At 35.2% G+C, this 15,484-nt stretch overlaps 2 protein-coding genes across 2 annotated transcripts; one reads left to right on the top strand and one right to left on the bottom strand.

Annotated features, from left to right (window-relative positions):
- The first annotated feature begins 6,506 nt into the window (after positions 1–6,506).
- Positions 6,507–8,416, top strand: LOC115966699. Its single transcript, XM_031085875.1, has 3 exons — positions 6,507–6,908; positions 7,008–7,584; positions 8,310–8,416. Exons 1-3 carry the CDS (start codon positions 6,507–6,509, stop codon positions 8,414–8,416), a joined length of 1,086 nt encoding a protein of 361 aa, XP_030941735.1.
- Positions 8,417–12,716: 4,300 nt separating this feature from the next.
- LOC115969473 lies at positions 12,717–14,430 on the bottom strand. The gene is made up of 4 exons (XM_031089134.1): positions 13,704–14,430; positions 13,495–13,572; positions 13,321–13,394; positions 12,717–13,183 (listed from the first exon to the last, which is right to left on the bottom strand). Exons 1-4 carry the CDS (start codon positions 14,133–14,135, stop codon positions 13,150–13,152), a joined length of 618 nt encoding a protein of 205 aa, XP_030944994.1. The 5' UTR covers positions 14,136–14,430; the 3' UTR covers positions 12,717–13,149.
- Positions 14,431–15,484: the final 1,054 nt, after the last annotated feature.

Below are 15,484 nucleotides of genomic sequence, written 5' to 3' on the forward strand. Positions count from 1 at the left end.
TAAAAGAAAGATGAATTAAGGCATATGTCTCTGGTTCACAATATGCTTGTGAAAAACTTTTGCATTGAGTTACATCAGCTGTGACGGCCCTTAAAACAATCCTTATATATGTTTAGGGTGGTAAAAAAAGAAAGCCCAAACATCTATTCACGAATCAGAGTGAAATCAGATCTGAAAAATTGATTTTCATAAATCTCGACAGATACCCTATTTATTGAGGAGTTGTCAAGCATCAGGCTTAAATAGCCTTTTAAACCTCGATAGATACTAGCTGTCAAGTTTTAAAATCTAGCACTTCTTTACTTGATTCTTGGATAGACATGCATGGTTTTAACACTTGAGCTTGAAATCCTGTTTCTTGAAACATTAAACACATCCTAAATTTACCTAATTACAAGTAAAGTACGTTTTGTCAAAGGATTAGCCAATTCTATAATGACATATGTTCCTAACATGATTCACATATGTCCTAACACCAAGAAAGCGGATAGGGCGAGTGAGATAACTGTGGCTTTACAAGAGTATACTACAATGACAAGAGAGAGGTAATCTCAAAGAAGGGGGCGGGCAACTGGTAGCTCTGAACGTTTTGGCCAATCAGCTGCTATTGGTGATCCATGCTCACGGGGAAAGACTATTGAAGTTCTAAGTCAGCATGAGGACCTTGATGATGATGCCCATTTGGCTGTTTCCATGGCTCTACGCCTCAAAGAGAATAGGGTGATGTTCATGGGGATGCCAAAGCATAGGAGGAAGAATTGGATGGAAATAATTGCTAAGCGGAATCGCAACTGATCTTTAGTGTTATTATTTCATTTATGTAATGTGGGTCTGGTTGTATGGTGGTTTCATGGAGGTGGTTGTACTTATTAAAACATGTTTAAGACGTGTTGTTGGTTGAGCCATCTTTTGGTTTGTTTCTAGATGTTATTCTAGACGTTTGAAAACTTTATTCTGTTTTTGTTGATCTGTAATGTTTGTTGTAGACTTGGCTTGGTTTGTTGTCATGTTTATTAAACTCTATTTATATCGTGTTATGTTATCTTAAATACTTGAGCATTCATAATTATTGTTTTATACGCTTTGTCTATTTCATACAACTATATATCTTTGCCTCATTTGTACTAATTCTCTTACATTGCAGCTTATATGTCATAATGCCCAACCCCAATGATGCTAACTCATTTTGGACTTGTGACTTTGTCAATGCCTACTTCAACAATGATGATGAGATGCATTATGGAGACAATGAATTTGATAAGAAGTACTCAGACCTAGATGAGGAGCAGTTCAATGGGAGCTATGATTGGGATGATCCATTCTTTAACCGCAAAGCTGAGATGCATGGGTTTTGCAATGATCTTGGGCACGGCTACTTCAACCCTGACCATGACACCCTCCATTGTAGGGATGATACATATTATGATTGGTCAGATACAGATTCAAATTCAAATTGTGATAGTGAGGAGGAGTTTGACTATGTAAATGGTTTGGTGGGGGAGATGGCATCTTATGTACAATGACACTACGACAAACGTCCCATGAGCACAAGCATTTTGACTGGTAGTGGTTACATGGATGAGGTCAGAGATGGAAATCCACAACAATGCTTTGAGATGTTCCGCATGCCTTTGCGGTTGTTCTATCATTTGGTTGATAAGTTGAAACAACACGGGTATCTGAAAGAAGGAAAGGCTCGCGTTGATGTGCAAGAATCGGTTGCCATGTTCCTGTACATTATTGGACATAACACTCGTATGCGATGCGTTGCAGACAGGTTCCAGCATTCCACAGAAACAGTGAGTCATAAATTTCAAAGGACATTACGGGCTGTCCACTTCTAAGGTCAGCACTTGATTAAACCTGATCCTAATGTCATAGGCCTCCCATAACATCTCCAAGTGAACAAGTATCACCCATGGTTTGAAACACCACCCAATGCTACTTCTTTTGTAAGGTTGTATAATTTTTTTTTTTTTTTTTTTGCTGTCATAATGGTTCAATTCATAATTTTTTGTCTTGCATACACTAGATGCAGTACTAATATAGTAAGAGTACTTACTAGGCCAATTAGCACTATGAAAACAGATTGTATAAAATGTTTGAGTTTTGTGATTTGGAGTGATGTGATATTTTTTTTTATTTAATTTCTATTATGTTGTAGAGATGCATTAGAGCAATTGATGGAACTCATGTCAGTGCTTGAGCTCCAACTGGCAGAATTAGTGCTTATAGGAGTAGAAAAAGCACTATCACCACTAATGTGCTGTGTGCATGTGATCATGACATGCGGTTTACGTATGTCCATTTGGGTTGGGAAGGTAGTGTGAATGACTCAAGGGTATTGGAGGAAGCCATTAAGAACCCAAAGCATGGATTTCCATGGCCGCTATAAGGTATGCATGTTTTAAATCTAAATACTAAGTAAAACACATTTGGATGCCTGTGGATATAATAAATGATAGACTAATATTTCATTTAACATGAAGGTTCATACTACTTGGTTGATTCGTGTTACCCCATTGGTACGTCATTCCGTCCCTCGTATAAATCCACCCGCTACCATGCTTAAAGAGTTCAGATCGAGCAACAGGCAACCAACGACGAAGACGGAGTTATATAACTATAGGCACTCCTCATTGCACATGGTCATTGAGTAATGTTTTGGCGTCTTGAAGGCCCGTTTTCCCATATTGAGCTCGATGCCGAACTTGAAGCCTTTGCGCCTGCAGTATATCATTTTTGCTTGTTGTGCTGTGCATAATTTCATCCTCATCAACAACAGGTTTGACGAGCTGTTTCATACATGGGAAACAACCGATCTTGGTGGAGGTGTTAGCCGAAACAATGATGGTGGATCTATAGGAGCATTAAGCAATACAATGACCCAAAGGCATGTTAGGGAGATGTCTAACCAGCCCAAGCGAGCTATGAATCAGTTTTGAAATGATATCACCGACCACATGTGGGATGATTACGTGCATCATCGACATTGAATTAGGAAATATGTTATGGGCAGCTATTTTGCATAGTGGAGTATTTTGTTAGGCTGTTGGGACTATGTAGCCACCTGGCAATATATGTTCTTGCCACCTTATATATAAATATATAGCTAGATTGTATTATGATAGATGAGAACTTATTAGGCAAGTTGTTATTGCATCTTCATTGTCAAAGCCTTGTTGACAATGTCTTTTGCATGGTGGAGTATTTTGGTGGGCTGTTGGGACTATGTATCTTACTGTCAATATATGTTATTGGCGTTGGAACTAAATATATAGGTTATATTATGTTAGATGAGAACTCATTAGGTAGATTGTATTATTATATATTCATTGTTAAAGGCTTGTTGACAATGCCTTTTGTAACTTATGAACTAATTTTGTAGTTTGACAGTGGAAGTTATGAATCTGCTAGTATTTTTGTCTATTTGGTTGCAAATTTTGATACTCTAATAATAATTGAGCAAATTTTTAGTTGGCTGCAAACCTTGATGCTCTAGTTATATTTGGCTGCAAATCTGTGAGGTTTTAGGCAGTTTTAGTCTTCTGTAAGGGGCTTGGACTCTACTAAATAAAAGTATCCTAGAACTTGCAGATTGTTGGAGTCTTTAGAATGAGGCTTGATAGCTAAGTTATGTATTTCCCATAATATATGACCTGGAATATTCCTCTGTTTTCATGAGCTTGAAGATCCACTTGTTCATGTTCACTTGAGAGTTGTCAAAGGGATATGAGAACAATTTGATAATTGGGTTGGTAGCTTATTAGTGTGACACTATCAGTAAATTAGTGGTTAAAGATAATGGATACAAGTTTTTAGGTGGTATTAGAGTTCTGCACAACTTCACAGTAATGGATGCTTGAACCTACAATTTGTTTCTTGTTGTAAGCATCAAACAAGGAAGAGGGCTGTAAATTTACAACAACTTCACAGTAATGGCTGCTGTAAATTTTCCATTTCTTGTATTGTTTTCATATATAAAAAAGTCTATGCAATCTTCCTGTCATCCTTAACTGCAAATGGGCTATACTTATTGCCTTGAACTATTTTTTTCCTACTTGGTAAACTAAGAAAAACTACTTAATATGATTTTTGTATCACTAGGATACTCTTATATATGGGGCTTGATAGCTAGGATACCTTTCCAAGCTGAAATTAACAAGGAGAAAGATATTCATAAAGGAGTCATTATATTAAATTAAAATGTCAAGTGTTACAGCAGATTGTTGGAGTCATGTGTCCAAGCTTAATGGGTTACATATTTCCTATTACATACACCACACTGTCATGACAGATACAATTGAGTCCTTCCAACATCCCCAAACCCAGTACTAAATAATTAGAATAAATAAACAACACCCATGAGAGAATCAGAACTTGTTTATACGTGTTTATCTTCTCTTCAGCAATCCTTTGTGCAACCTTACATTTTTCTGCCTTTCGCTTTGCAACTCTTTCCCTTTCTCATGCTTCTTCAAGCGATGCACGTGCTTCCTTCTCACCCTTAGTAGCAAGCATTGCCTCATTCTCCAGCCTCCTGAACTTTGCTAACACAATAGGTTCCGTTTCCGCGTCACGCTTACAGGTGCTATTTCCGTACCACGCTTGCAGGTGCTGCTGTCCAACCAACTAAAAAATTTACAATGTTGGTCATCATCCTGCAGCATACATGACAATATCAATAAAGGCCAAATGAAGGAATTTATGACATAGAACGAACAGTGTAAATAAACGCAAATGTAAACTCACTAGCATCCATTCCCTACAACCATAAAACCTCCTACCGAAGTTATGGAGCGACAATGATGTCCTAACCACACAACGATCCATATTGCATAGATGGCCATTACAGGTGGAGTAGTAGTTACTTCCTTCCAACATTAGTTCAAGCACCACAGCCTCTACACATAGCACAAAATGAGCAGTATTTTAATTTCCCCTTGCCATATGCTTACAAGGAATACTGTAAAAGTAAACTAGTCTACTCCTTATTGCAGCTCAAAATTTTCATATAGTGAAAGTGAACGATTGAAGAAAATAGATTATGCAAGAATATAGGACTACAGATTCCTAATAGTTGCTCAAAACAACCAATGTCACTGCAGCAAGCATCTCAGCCAAACTAACTCCACTAATGCAAAATGTTATGAAAATTATTCACTAGAGTGCTACATGTCAATACAAAGTACTACTCTCCCAGATAACAATTATAGTAAAAACAAACAAAACCACAAAGGTAGAATCAAACGAGAACAATCTAGACAAACTCAGAGCATAGTCACAAGAAACCAAATACCCACATTCCTAACCTCAAAGCATAGGCACAAGAAACCAAATACCCACATTCCTGACTTCAAAGCATAGTCACCGAAAGCTAAACAAACTCAACCCTGCACAAATGAAATTAAAACAAAATTTTTAGTAGTTATGAAGTCATAAATCAAGAAAAAAGAGATGTGAGGAAAATAATAAAGCAAGTAGAGATATGAGTTTTGAAACCCATTCATGAATTTTGGTGTTCCTTTCGGGGCAGAGAAAGAAAACAAAATGAAGACCAACAGAGCACTACAACTAAGAAATGAAAAAAACTCACTAATAATCTTTGATTTTTGCTAGAGATGGTCTTCAACTTTTGCTAGAGAAGAATAGAAGCTTCGAACTTTGCTTTCGATGGGTCTTTGTTTTTTGGAGATAGGTATTTGGGGAGATGGGTATTCATGCTAGAGATGGAATATGCAGTGTGTTGGAGATTAGGGAGATGGGCATTTGATGAAGTGTGTTAGAGATGGAAATCGGAGAATGTTGGAGGTGATGGAGATGGATTCGAAAAGTGTTGGAGATTTGGGGAGAAGGGTATTTGTTGAAATGCTAGAGTCAGAGTGTGTGGGAGAGAAGGAAATTGTTTTTAAACAATTTTTATATGGGCTGAGAGGACACGCGGGTTACCATTCTGAGTATTTGGTAGGGTGTGGGCTCCACTAAAAAGGGGAAAAAGTGAAGAGGAACAAAATCTGAGTTATGAATCAAACAAAGAATTTTGAGTTTTAGGTTGTTGGTGAAATAAAGTTTTGAGATATGAGTAATGAGTTTGAGATATGAGTTTTGAGTGATGAATTTTGAGTAATGAGTTAGCCCTAATCCAAACAGCCTCTTATTTCATGGTTATATCCAATATGGATTGAGCTTGATAAGTAGACCAAATGTAATTCTCTTAAAAAAAAAAAAAAAAAAAACTTTTAAAATTTATGAAAAGCCTAAGCCTAAACCTTATGACCCAGTTCTGAGGTTCTGCCAAGTGGCACACTCCTTGAAAGGAGAATTTAACTCTCACAACAATCTTTCAAATTGTCATAATTACTTTTTTTTTTGGATGAATGCATTATCATTAATTTATTACTCTTTTTAGATACAACATCAGTAATTTACTAATTAAACTTCAAGTAATAGATAAGATAGGAATGTGTTAATTATTAATGACTTTTCGTAACCTTTGGAGAAGTATTATGGCGGCGCAATTTTTGGTTAAGCAGGGGAGTCGGTGGAGTGTAGGTAAGGGTACATCCATTCGGATATGGGGTGACAAGTGGCTGCCCTGTACAACAACTTACCAAGTAGTATCTCCCAGAATGTTCTTGAGTTTGGAAACTAAAGTGAGTGAATTGATTGATCAGGATTCCTCACAATGGAAGGCACAGGTGATCGATGCACTTTTCCTCCCACATGAGGCAGAGTGTATTAAAAGTATACCACTGAGTATACAGTCACCAGATGATAGAATGATATGGGCAGAAAGTGCAAACGGCATGTTTACTGTTCGTAGTGCATACAAATTGGAAGTGAACTTGTCTCGGTCTGCCAATTATGGCTTAAGCTCAGATGATAGCCAAATGAATAAATTTTGGAAGGTCTTATGGCAGATACAAGCACCACACAAGGTTTGGCATTTCATATGTAGGGCATGCTGTGACATTTTACCGACAAAAATGAATCTGGTACGAAGATAGGTGATAAACGATGACTGTTGCAGTGAGTGCCATGAGGAGCCCGAGACATCTGGCCACCTGTTTTGGAGCTGTTCGAGGGCTAAAGAGGTATGGAGTTGCACAAAGATTCACCTTTGTATAGCCCCAGAGAATATCCACTCTTGCTTTGATTTAATGTGGCACATGATTATGGAAGGACCATATGATGAGTCAAAGGTGGCATTGGTTGTGAAAATTGCATGGGCAATGTGGGGAAATAGAAATGAAGTGCGGAATGGAGGAAAAAAGAAATCGGGGTGTGAATTGGTGCAATGGACTTCACAGTATCTTAAGGAGTATTATACAGCTTTGTTTCGACTAGCCACAGATACAGAGGTGACAGTAGCGAGGTGGGCACCTCCACCGCCGGATAGATATAAAATTAATGTGGATGGAGTGGTCTTCAAAGCACAGAAAGCAGCAGGTATTGGAGTCTTAATTTGGGACTGCCATGGTCAGGTAATAGCAGCATTGAGCAAGAAGATTAATGCACCATTGGGGCCTTTGGAAACTGAGGCAAAGGCTGTAGAAGCAGGACTTCAATTTGCCAGAGATATTGGTATATAGGATTTGTATCTTTGAAGGGGATTCCTTGACTGTTTTTAATGCCATTTGTGGCAACAACTCACCTCCCTCTTTAGTGGAAACAGTGGTATCCAGTATTAAGACGTTGAGTAGTTATTTAAGAAGAGTGGATTTTTCACATGTCCGTAGACAATGTAATACACCAGCGCATTTGTTAGCAAAACATGTGGAGGGTATTGTCGATTTTATAGCTTGGTTGGAGGAGAATCCTTGCTTTATTGAGCAATCTCTTCACCATGATGTATTGTGTTTGAACTTATTTGTTAAATGAAAGTGCGAAGTTCCTATCAAAAAAAAAAACCTTGACAATCAACCATTGGGCTTGAGGTTAATATTCTGCATTGATTGTATACATGATCTTATACTGAATAGTAATAAATAGCAAAAATGGTAGTTACGAAATTCTTAGTAAATTGAAAGAATTATCATAAAATTGTTAATCTTCCAAAGCAAGTTCATGTATTTGAATTTATGAAAAGTAGATGAATCCATTGGAGGAGCATTGGTCCAAGAGAACTAGGCTAATCACTAATCAAGTCTCTCCTATCTTATTAACATATAAATAGAGGACCATATCAACCTTTTTATTTCATAACGATACACACAAGTTTGTGACATCTTAACAAAAAAAAAATTTTGTCAAAAAAATTATTTTTTGGTGCCCAATTTTTCATTGTGTTGAGGTTGTGGCACTTGCAGTTGCCACAATTGTACCGGTGGCAGGGACAGTGGTACCGGTTTTGGCACATGTGGTGGCACCCATGGCAGCAAAATTTGCTATAGTTATTGTTGTGAGGGCAATCTAAAATATGGTTTCTTAAATTCAGCTTTTGAAAAGGAGTATGAGTATCCAAATACGTACTTATGTTTGGCAGTTTATTATGTAAATTATAAAATATTCTATGTATGATGAAGATTTGAAAGTTTTATGAGGGCATCCATAAATATGTTCTAAGAATCACTTTCAACCATATGGTTTTTGGTTGATAAGTGACTGCATATTGCAAAAGGTTATTTTAATATTAGTTTGGGATACATACAAAAAATAATAGTGTTGCTAAATTTGAATTTTGCACTAACTGTGCTCACTAGAAAATTTCTTAATTTTGAGCTTCAACAAGATTTGATTAAACATTGACATTTGGAGGATAGTGGTACTTTTTTTCTTTTATGTTGATGTCTATAGTTTCTTAAACATTGTAAAGCACTTCTACAACTCATGATGAAGCACTACATAGACAAAGGATGCCCCGTGACTAACAATAATAGAATTAGCATTCTTTGCAAAGAGAATTGAAATATTCTCAAGTGACACATCTAAGATAAGAACAAATTAAATATTTAATTTTTATTTCATTTGGTATAATTTTTCAAGACTTTTTAAATTTAAAAAAATGAATAATATTTGTTTCCTTTGGACTTATGGTTTTTGTAAAGGCTGAGATTGACTGCGAGTGATTAAGACATGTATATTGTTTTAGAATTTTTTTAGAATTAGAGAGAGAGAGAGAGAGAGAGAGAGAGAGAGAGAGAGAGAGAGAGAGAGAGAGAGAGAGAGAGAGAGAGAGAGAGAGAGAGAGAGAGATTCTGTGACAACTTTTATTTTACAATATTCCTCTAAATTCTTTTTTTCCTCATTCTTGACCTGAATAATTATAATAGTTATGTGTATGCAATTTATAATTATCGCTTCATATGATGAACTCATTACTAACAAACTTTTATAACAATTATGCTATAATATATAGACAACATTCTTCAAAACTATCTTACATAAAACATTACAACATTATCTGTGCGTCGCACGGATAACTTACTAGTTTTAATTATGCGCTCTGCTACTGTTGTCATTCACATTGTAGGATTCATAGAGTACCTCTTTGGATCTATTGGACTCCATATTTACTTTACTTTGGGCAATCAGAATAACTGAGGGAGTTTAGTCCTACTCCTTGAATATCTAATTTATACATGCATATTATATGTATACTTGGTGTTTTTATTGAATGTGATTTTTAACAAATTTATTGTTTAACTACGTTATCTCCTTATACTCTCAATCCCAACAAAATATCAAGTTGATCAACAATCTATAATTAATTAATTATCTTTTCTATAAAATGTTTAAATTTCACGTTTTTTGCAATTTAAATTGCATATAAAATATGAGTTTATGATTGGATAGTAAATGATTTATGATTAACTTGAAATTTGGCATGTGTAAGAATAAAGGGAATGTGTAATTCAACAATAAGATTTTTCAAAATGTTAATTTTATAGGGAGTTATTAAAAGATTTTTTTTTTAATGAATAATTATTAAAAGAAGTAACCCAAAAAAAAAAAAAAAAAGTTGCATCAAATTTAATTTGATCTTGACCCTTTTAAGTCTCGAAGATCCAAATTGTGCTTAGCTGGATTGAATTTAAAGTAAAAAAACTTATTAAGTGTTTTTAAATCCCGCTTCCCAAACCAAGCATAGAGATATAATTAAAGGAATATTTATACGTTAAATTTTGGACTTATATGGGGGTTTTACTTAAGAGATTTATAGGTCATTTTCAGGACTTTGTTACTCCAAATTCTTGTCGGCAATGAAATTCTTGACAATTAGATAGCCACTTCATTTTTATTGTGAATATAATTTAATATTGCTTCTTATACTCTTAATGGAAAGAATTAATTCATGTTCAAACCTTGGCTTGGACATGATCCTAAATACTGGAAGTGTTATGCATAAACAAGGAAAGAGGACAGCAAACAATCAATTTTGCTTAGGTATAGAACATAGGATATGTATACTAGTGTGTGTATTGTGTTATTTCTGTAAGTTTTACTATAGGTATAGAACGTAGGATATGTATACTAGTGTGTGTATTGTGTTATTTCTATAAGATTTACTATTTGTCATGTATTTCACAAAATAAAAGTGCTGTGTCCATAACATTTTTACAATATTTTCGCAACAAATTATAGATGATAAGTTGTTACAGATTTTAATTTGATTCCTACCACTGAAATTATATTTTTTTTTTACCAATAACAATCCATAATAACTTATCATTTAGAATTTGTTGTGAAAGTTTTACCTAGCATTTCTCTATATCATAATAGAGTTTACATTAAATTTCTGGTCCTGTCACAAGAAACATCACATTGTTAATTAAAGCAATGGAATCACAGCTGGCTATATATATATATAGCCAAACTAGCACACACTTTGTTTAGATTTAGATTCACTATGTATTTTTACCTGCAAGTGCAAGCTAGACCGTTGGTTGTGACAATGAACCAAGCGTGTTCATGCTTGCTGATTCATAACATATTCACGTCCATGGCAGAGATCTGATAAGGGATGTGAAGACTGTTGTCTTAAGAAATGGGAACACTCAAAGCTAAAATGACATTGGAGACAGAACTAGTTATTAGAGTTAGACACATGTAAGAAACAACAAAGACCCTCCCTTCCCCTCTTGATGTTACAGAAAATTGAAGGTTTTGTTTTGGCGGTGGTTGGAAAGGCAGAAGAAGTTTCTCCCATACCTCTTAGATTCTTATCCAATATGATGGTGGAATGCGCGCAGTGAGGCATGCAAAGACTTATTATGTTCACCTTTTATTTTATTTGTCTAATTTGTCTTTAGCATTGCTCAGCTTTCAAATTATTATTATTATTATTATTTGCATTTTATTGACTACATGGAAGACTTCCACTACTGAGCTTGAGAATTAAAATATGATAAAAGAACATGTGGGCAGGGCTTAGAATTTTGACATCCTAAATTCCCAAGTGCTATCTTTTCTTTACCTTTTCCAACCTTCCTAGCAGAAACCCAATTTATTTTATGTGAATAGGAACTGACTGGGAATAGTTAGAGGAATAAAGAAATCAAGGGGAAGACACATAATTGTGCATGACATCAAGTCCAATGACAGCTTCAAAGCAGACAGACTTGGAAGGAGCGAAAAATACATAAACATATAAATCTAACATAATTAAAAATACAAAATCCTTCCAAATGAGATAAAGATGACATATTAAACAAAATGGGGCATGTTCCATTAGGTCAGGAAGATCTCAGGCAGGATCTCCTGGTCTTTATAAAGGGTCATGAAGATGCATTTGAAATATTCTCACATTAACTTTGGCATTTTTTTTCTCGTCTCTGTACCCTGTACTCACTGCCCATCACACCCATTCTAAACTTTTCATCTTTCTGTCACATTTTCATGTGCATATTATGCGTAAATTATGTGTTAATATGAGAAAAGGAACCATGAAAATAGATATGCAACCTTTTCTCCCTTGTCTGGACTCTCAAAGACGTGTCTTGTCCTTATTAGTGTGCAAGCCTTATCTAAGATTTGATTCTACTTTCAACAGATAGTGAGCTTTTCATTAATACATTTCAAGAATCCCACCTAATCAATGTTAAGTGTATGACAATTTATAGCATATGTTTAGGATCATATTTTTTAGTGAGTAGCCAGTAGGAGTTAGGTAGCCTAGTACCTCATTTTGTCTTGCTTTGTTGAAAAAAACTAAATTTGCGTTAAAGAAATAACAAATGCATGCATCTAGAATACTCGGATTAGTAAAATGGATTACTCAAAAGTACATGATAATTCTTTGTCAGTACTCTCTCTCTCTCTCTCTCTCTCTCTTTTGCTGGAAGATTGATATCCTTTGTAAGATTTCTTAAGAATTTATTGTGTGAAAAGCAGGGCGTGAAAGATACGAAGGTGATTTAGAAGTTGCAATCTACAAGCGTCAATGAGCATGACATGTGTGATATATGGCTTTATTTTGGAGAAGGTTGGGAAAAAAAAGTGAAAACCAAAACAAAACCAAAAAAAAAGGGGCAAAACATACTAGCAAATTAGTAATGTTAGGGACCCAATATTTTTCACGATTACTAACATGACTTGTTATAATTGAAGTAACCTGACTTTTATTATGCACTAATTACTGCAATTGTGAAACCAAAAAAAAAATGTTGAAAATATAATAAGCCTCAAGTGTTCACTGCACTGTTATGAAAAAACAACCATCTCCAAAGCAATTTTCCCATTAGTTTTGGAAGCAGATATTAAGGTTTGCTCTACTGAATTGCAAATATACCAAAAGCTAATATCTTCAACTTTTCCTCTCATTGTTATTTGAATTATATCTAGCCAATAAATTATAAAGATGCAGGTGGTACTGTGGAGGCAAAAGAGTGCATGGCGCTCCATTATGAACAAGAGCTGGCAAGGTAGCAAAGAGAGTACTACCTAAAAGACAGTTGATTTGTACCCACTATTCTTTGACAAGAAATTAAATTTTGCAAACTAGAAATTTATTTCCATCTTTTTCTCTCAGGTTGTTTACCACTGCATTGACAGCTAAAAGCAAAGCAAAGAAAAGAAAAGGCAAGGAACAAGATCCCTTTTGAGATCAAGTTCCTTTTACTTTGAAGACCATTCCATCATTTCATTCAGAGCAGCTTCTCTAGTGTTAACAACAATAACAACATCAGCAACACAAGCAGTGAAATCACCTCATCTCATTCCAAATTTCTTCCCTTCAAACCACCTGTGTACAAAGAAGGAAATTTTCAGTTAAATAATCACAAAGAATCAGTATTAACATGTTTATAGCTATAGCAATGAAACTTTTTAAGACTACTACACTATTAAATTTTAAATAAGGAATAATAACAATTACTCAACTGGTTGTTCTGAAGTTGGTTTGCAGATAGGGAAGACTGTAAGAAACCAAAGTGGTCTTGGAATGCTGATGTCCCCTGCAAGAATTCATGAATTATTCACATGCTTTGGATTCCAACAGTCACAGAAGAGCAATAAAAGTTTTAATCAAAACCCAGAAAGATTTAGGCGAAGTACCTCGAAATGAGTTGCTGAGAAACCTTGTGAAAAATCCAAGACACTAACCATTGAAGCTTGATTATTGGTCAGATTGTTCTGGTAAATTGTCAAGAAGCCATTAGAATAAATAAATAAATAAATCCCATGAACAATAAACTGTTAATTGCAATCATGCTATATTTTAATTCAACATTGTTTGTGAGAGATATATATGTGAAGTTACTTACGCTGGAGAAATTGATGACAGGAGAGCTAGCAGTGTCATCAAGAAAAGCACTCATTTCTTGATCTTCACGGTGTCGGTGTGCTTTGCTTTTCTGCCTTTTCCCAATGTTCTTGGCCAATGTGGAGGGTCTAGATGTAGGATAAAAACACCCATTATCACCATTAAAGTAACCTTCATCTTCAGGGAAGTGTGGAGGCCCAGAAGATGCATCAGAAACCATAGACAAGTCTTCTTCTTCTTCTTCTTCTTCATCATCTTCTACTTCTACAGTCTGTTTATCTCTTTTATCTTTATATTCATCACAAGAACTAGCTTTCCCATTAACAAACCCAGTGTCTCTACGTGGATTATTTGGAGAAAGATAAGATTGTTCTAAGTACAAAGTCCAACCAGATTCACACCCACTGCTACATTCTGAAGCCAAGACATTCATTTTTCCCTCACTTTCCTAGAGAGAAATAATCTCTTTGTGTAATAAGCCTTCTTTATCAAGAAAGAGAAATAAAAATAGATAATATGATAGTTAGATAGTAAGAGTCACTTTCCCTTACTCTCTTGCACTGATCTACAAGGACATTGAGAGAGGATGTACATATGGCTCGCTATTTTTGGTATTCATCAAGTTATATAATGTAGTAGTAAGATATAGAGCAATAGAGGAGTGGGGAGTGGGGGTGGGAAAAAAAAAAACCAAAGAGAATCAGACTAAAATCCTAGACTAGTTTTGTCCTGACTCTCACCTATGTGAATGAATCAAATCTGCCAGTTGGGTGGGTTATAGTGGGTGCATGTAAAGAGAGAGAGAAGGGAAGGCCACAACTTCTTCACATGCTAGACAGCGAGGCGCTGTGTACCCTCTTAACAAAACCGGGTACACGTCCATTTTCCCTCTTCCATGGTATATCGTATATTGGACACCTATGACCTATAATGTCCCTCGTGTGTGTCGAATAATCGATGAAAAATAAGATACTTTACCAACAGAATAAATTGAAACCGACGGCAAGCGTGACAATGTTTAATTTAATTGATAGGGTTATTTTCATGATTTTAAAAACTCGACAAATCGAGAACTAGACCCTAATTTGGTCAAATAAAAACTGAAAATATATATATAAAGAAAAAAAAATTGTCCAACTGGAAACCAAACTCAATTTTGATTCTTTAACCATTGCAATTTTTAAAAGAGACTAAACTATGTCATTCTTGACAAGTTCTTTCTAATTAGAGTTATTAAATTCACATTTGATAGTGGATTCCAATTAGCTCAATTGGTAAAGTATTTGATGGTTGTATAAGAGATCTGGGGTTTAATCACTGCTTACACCAAAAACTGATTAGTGTCTTGATCTGATGATAAAAAACTATCATTAGAAGCGGACGCCATAGGTTGAAATTCTCTCCAAAAAAAAAAAATCCACATTTGATATATTTCATACATACATTTTCCTCCTAGAGAGGATTTAGTACACATCTATATCATTATATATTTTTTTGTACAAATTTGGAAAGGACTATATATAACAGTAGATACTTTCTAATATTTTCACTCTCCTCTCTTTTCCCTTTTCCGAAACATTGCATGTGTAGAGTTTTAATCAATTGGAGTGGGGAACTGGAAGTGTTTTCTAGCTAGTCAGAACTAAAGAAGTGACATTAAATTTTTTGTTTTTTGTTTTTTGTTTTTATACATGTTACTGTTGTTACTGCATGTCTTCTGATTGGAGGCTCTGGCTCTCTCTTCCTTCCTCTACCCTTAACCCAATAAACCATGTAAAATAT

Source organism: Quercus lobata, chromosome 11 (assembly GCF_001633185.2).
Source record: "Quercus lobata isolate SW786 chromosome 11, ValleyOak3.0 Primary Assembly, whole genome shotgun sequence".
Taxonomy (NCBI): domain Eukaryota; kingdom Viridiplantae; phylum Streptophyta; class Magnoliopsida; order Fagales; family Fagaceae; genus Quercus; species Quercus lobata.

Bases quoted from the DNA above. Each gene is read 5' to 3' on its own strand.
- LOC115966699 (XM_031085875.1), top strand. From the start codon at position 6,507: ATGGCGGCGCAATTTTTGGTTAAGCAGGGGAGTCGGTGGAGTGTAGGT. The intron at 6,909-7,007 runs GTCTTATGGCAG...GTACGAAGATAG, and splicing joins AAATGAATAAATTTTGGAAG to GTGATAAACGATGACTGTTG. The intron at 7,585-8,309 runs GTATATAGGATT...TGGCACTTGCAG, and splicing joins TCAATTTGCCAGAGATATTG to TTGCCACAATTGTACCGGTG.
- LOC115969473 (XM_031089134.1), bottom strand. From the start codon at position 14,135: ATGAATGTCTTGGCTTCAGAATGTAGCAGTGGGTGTGAATCTGGTTGG. The intron at 13,573-13,703 runs GTAAGTAACTTC...ACAATTTACCAG, and splicing joins CTGTCATCAATTTCTCCAGC to AACAATCTGACCAATAATCA. The intron at 13,395-13,494 runs GTACTTCGCCTA...GAATTCTTGCAG, and splicing joins TCTCAGCAACTCATTTCGAG to GGGACATCAGCATTCCAAGA.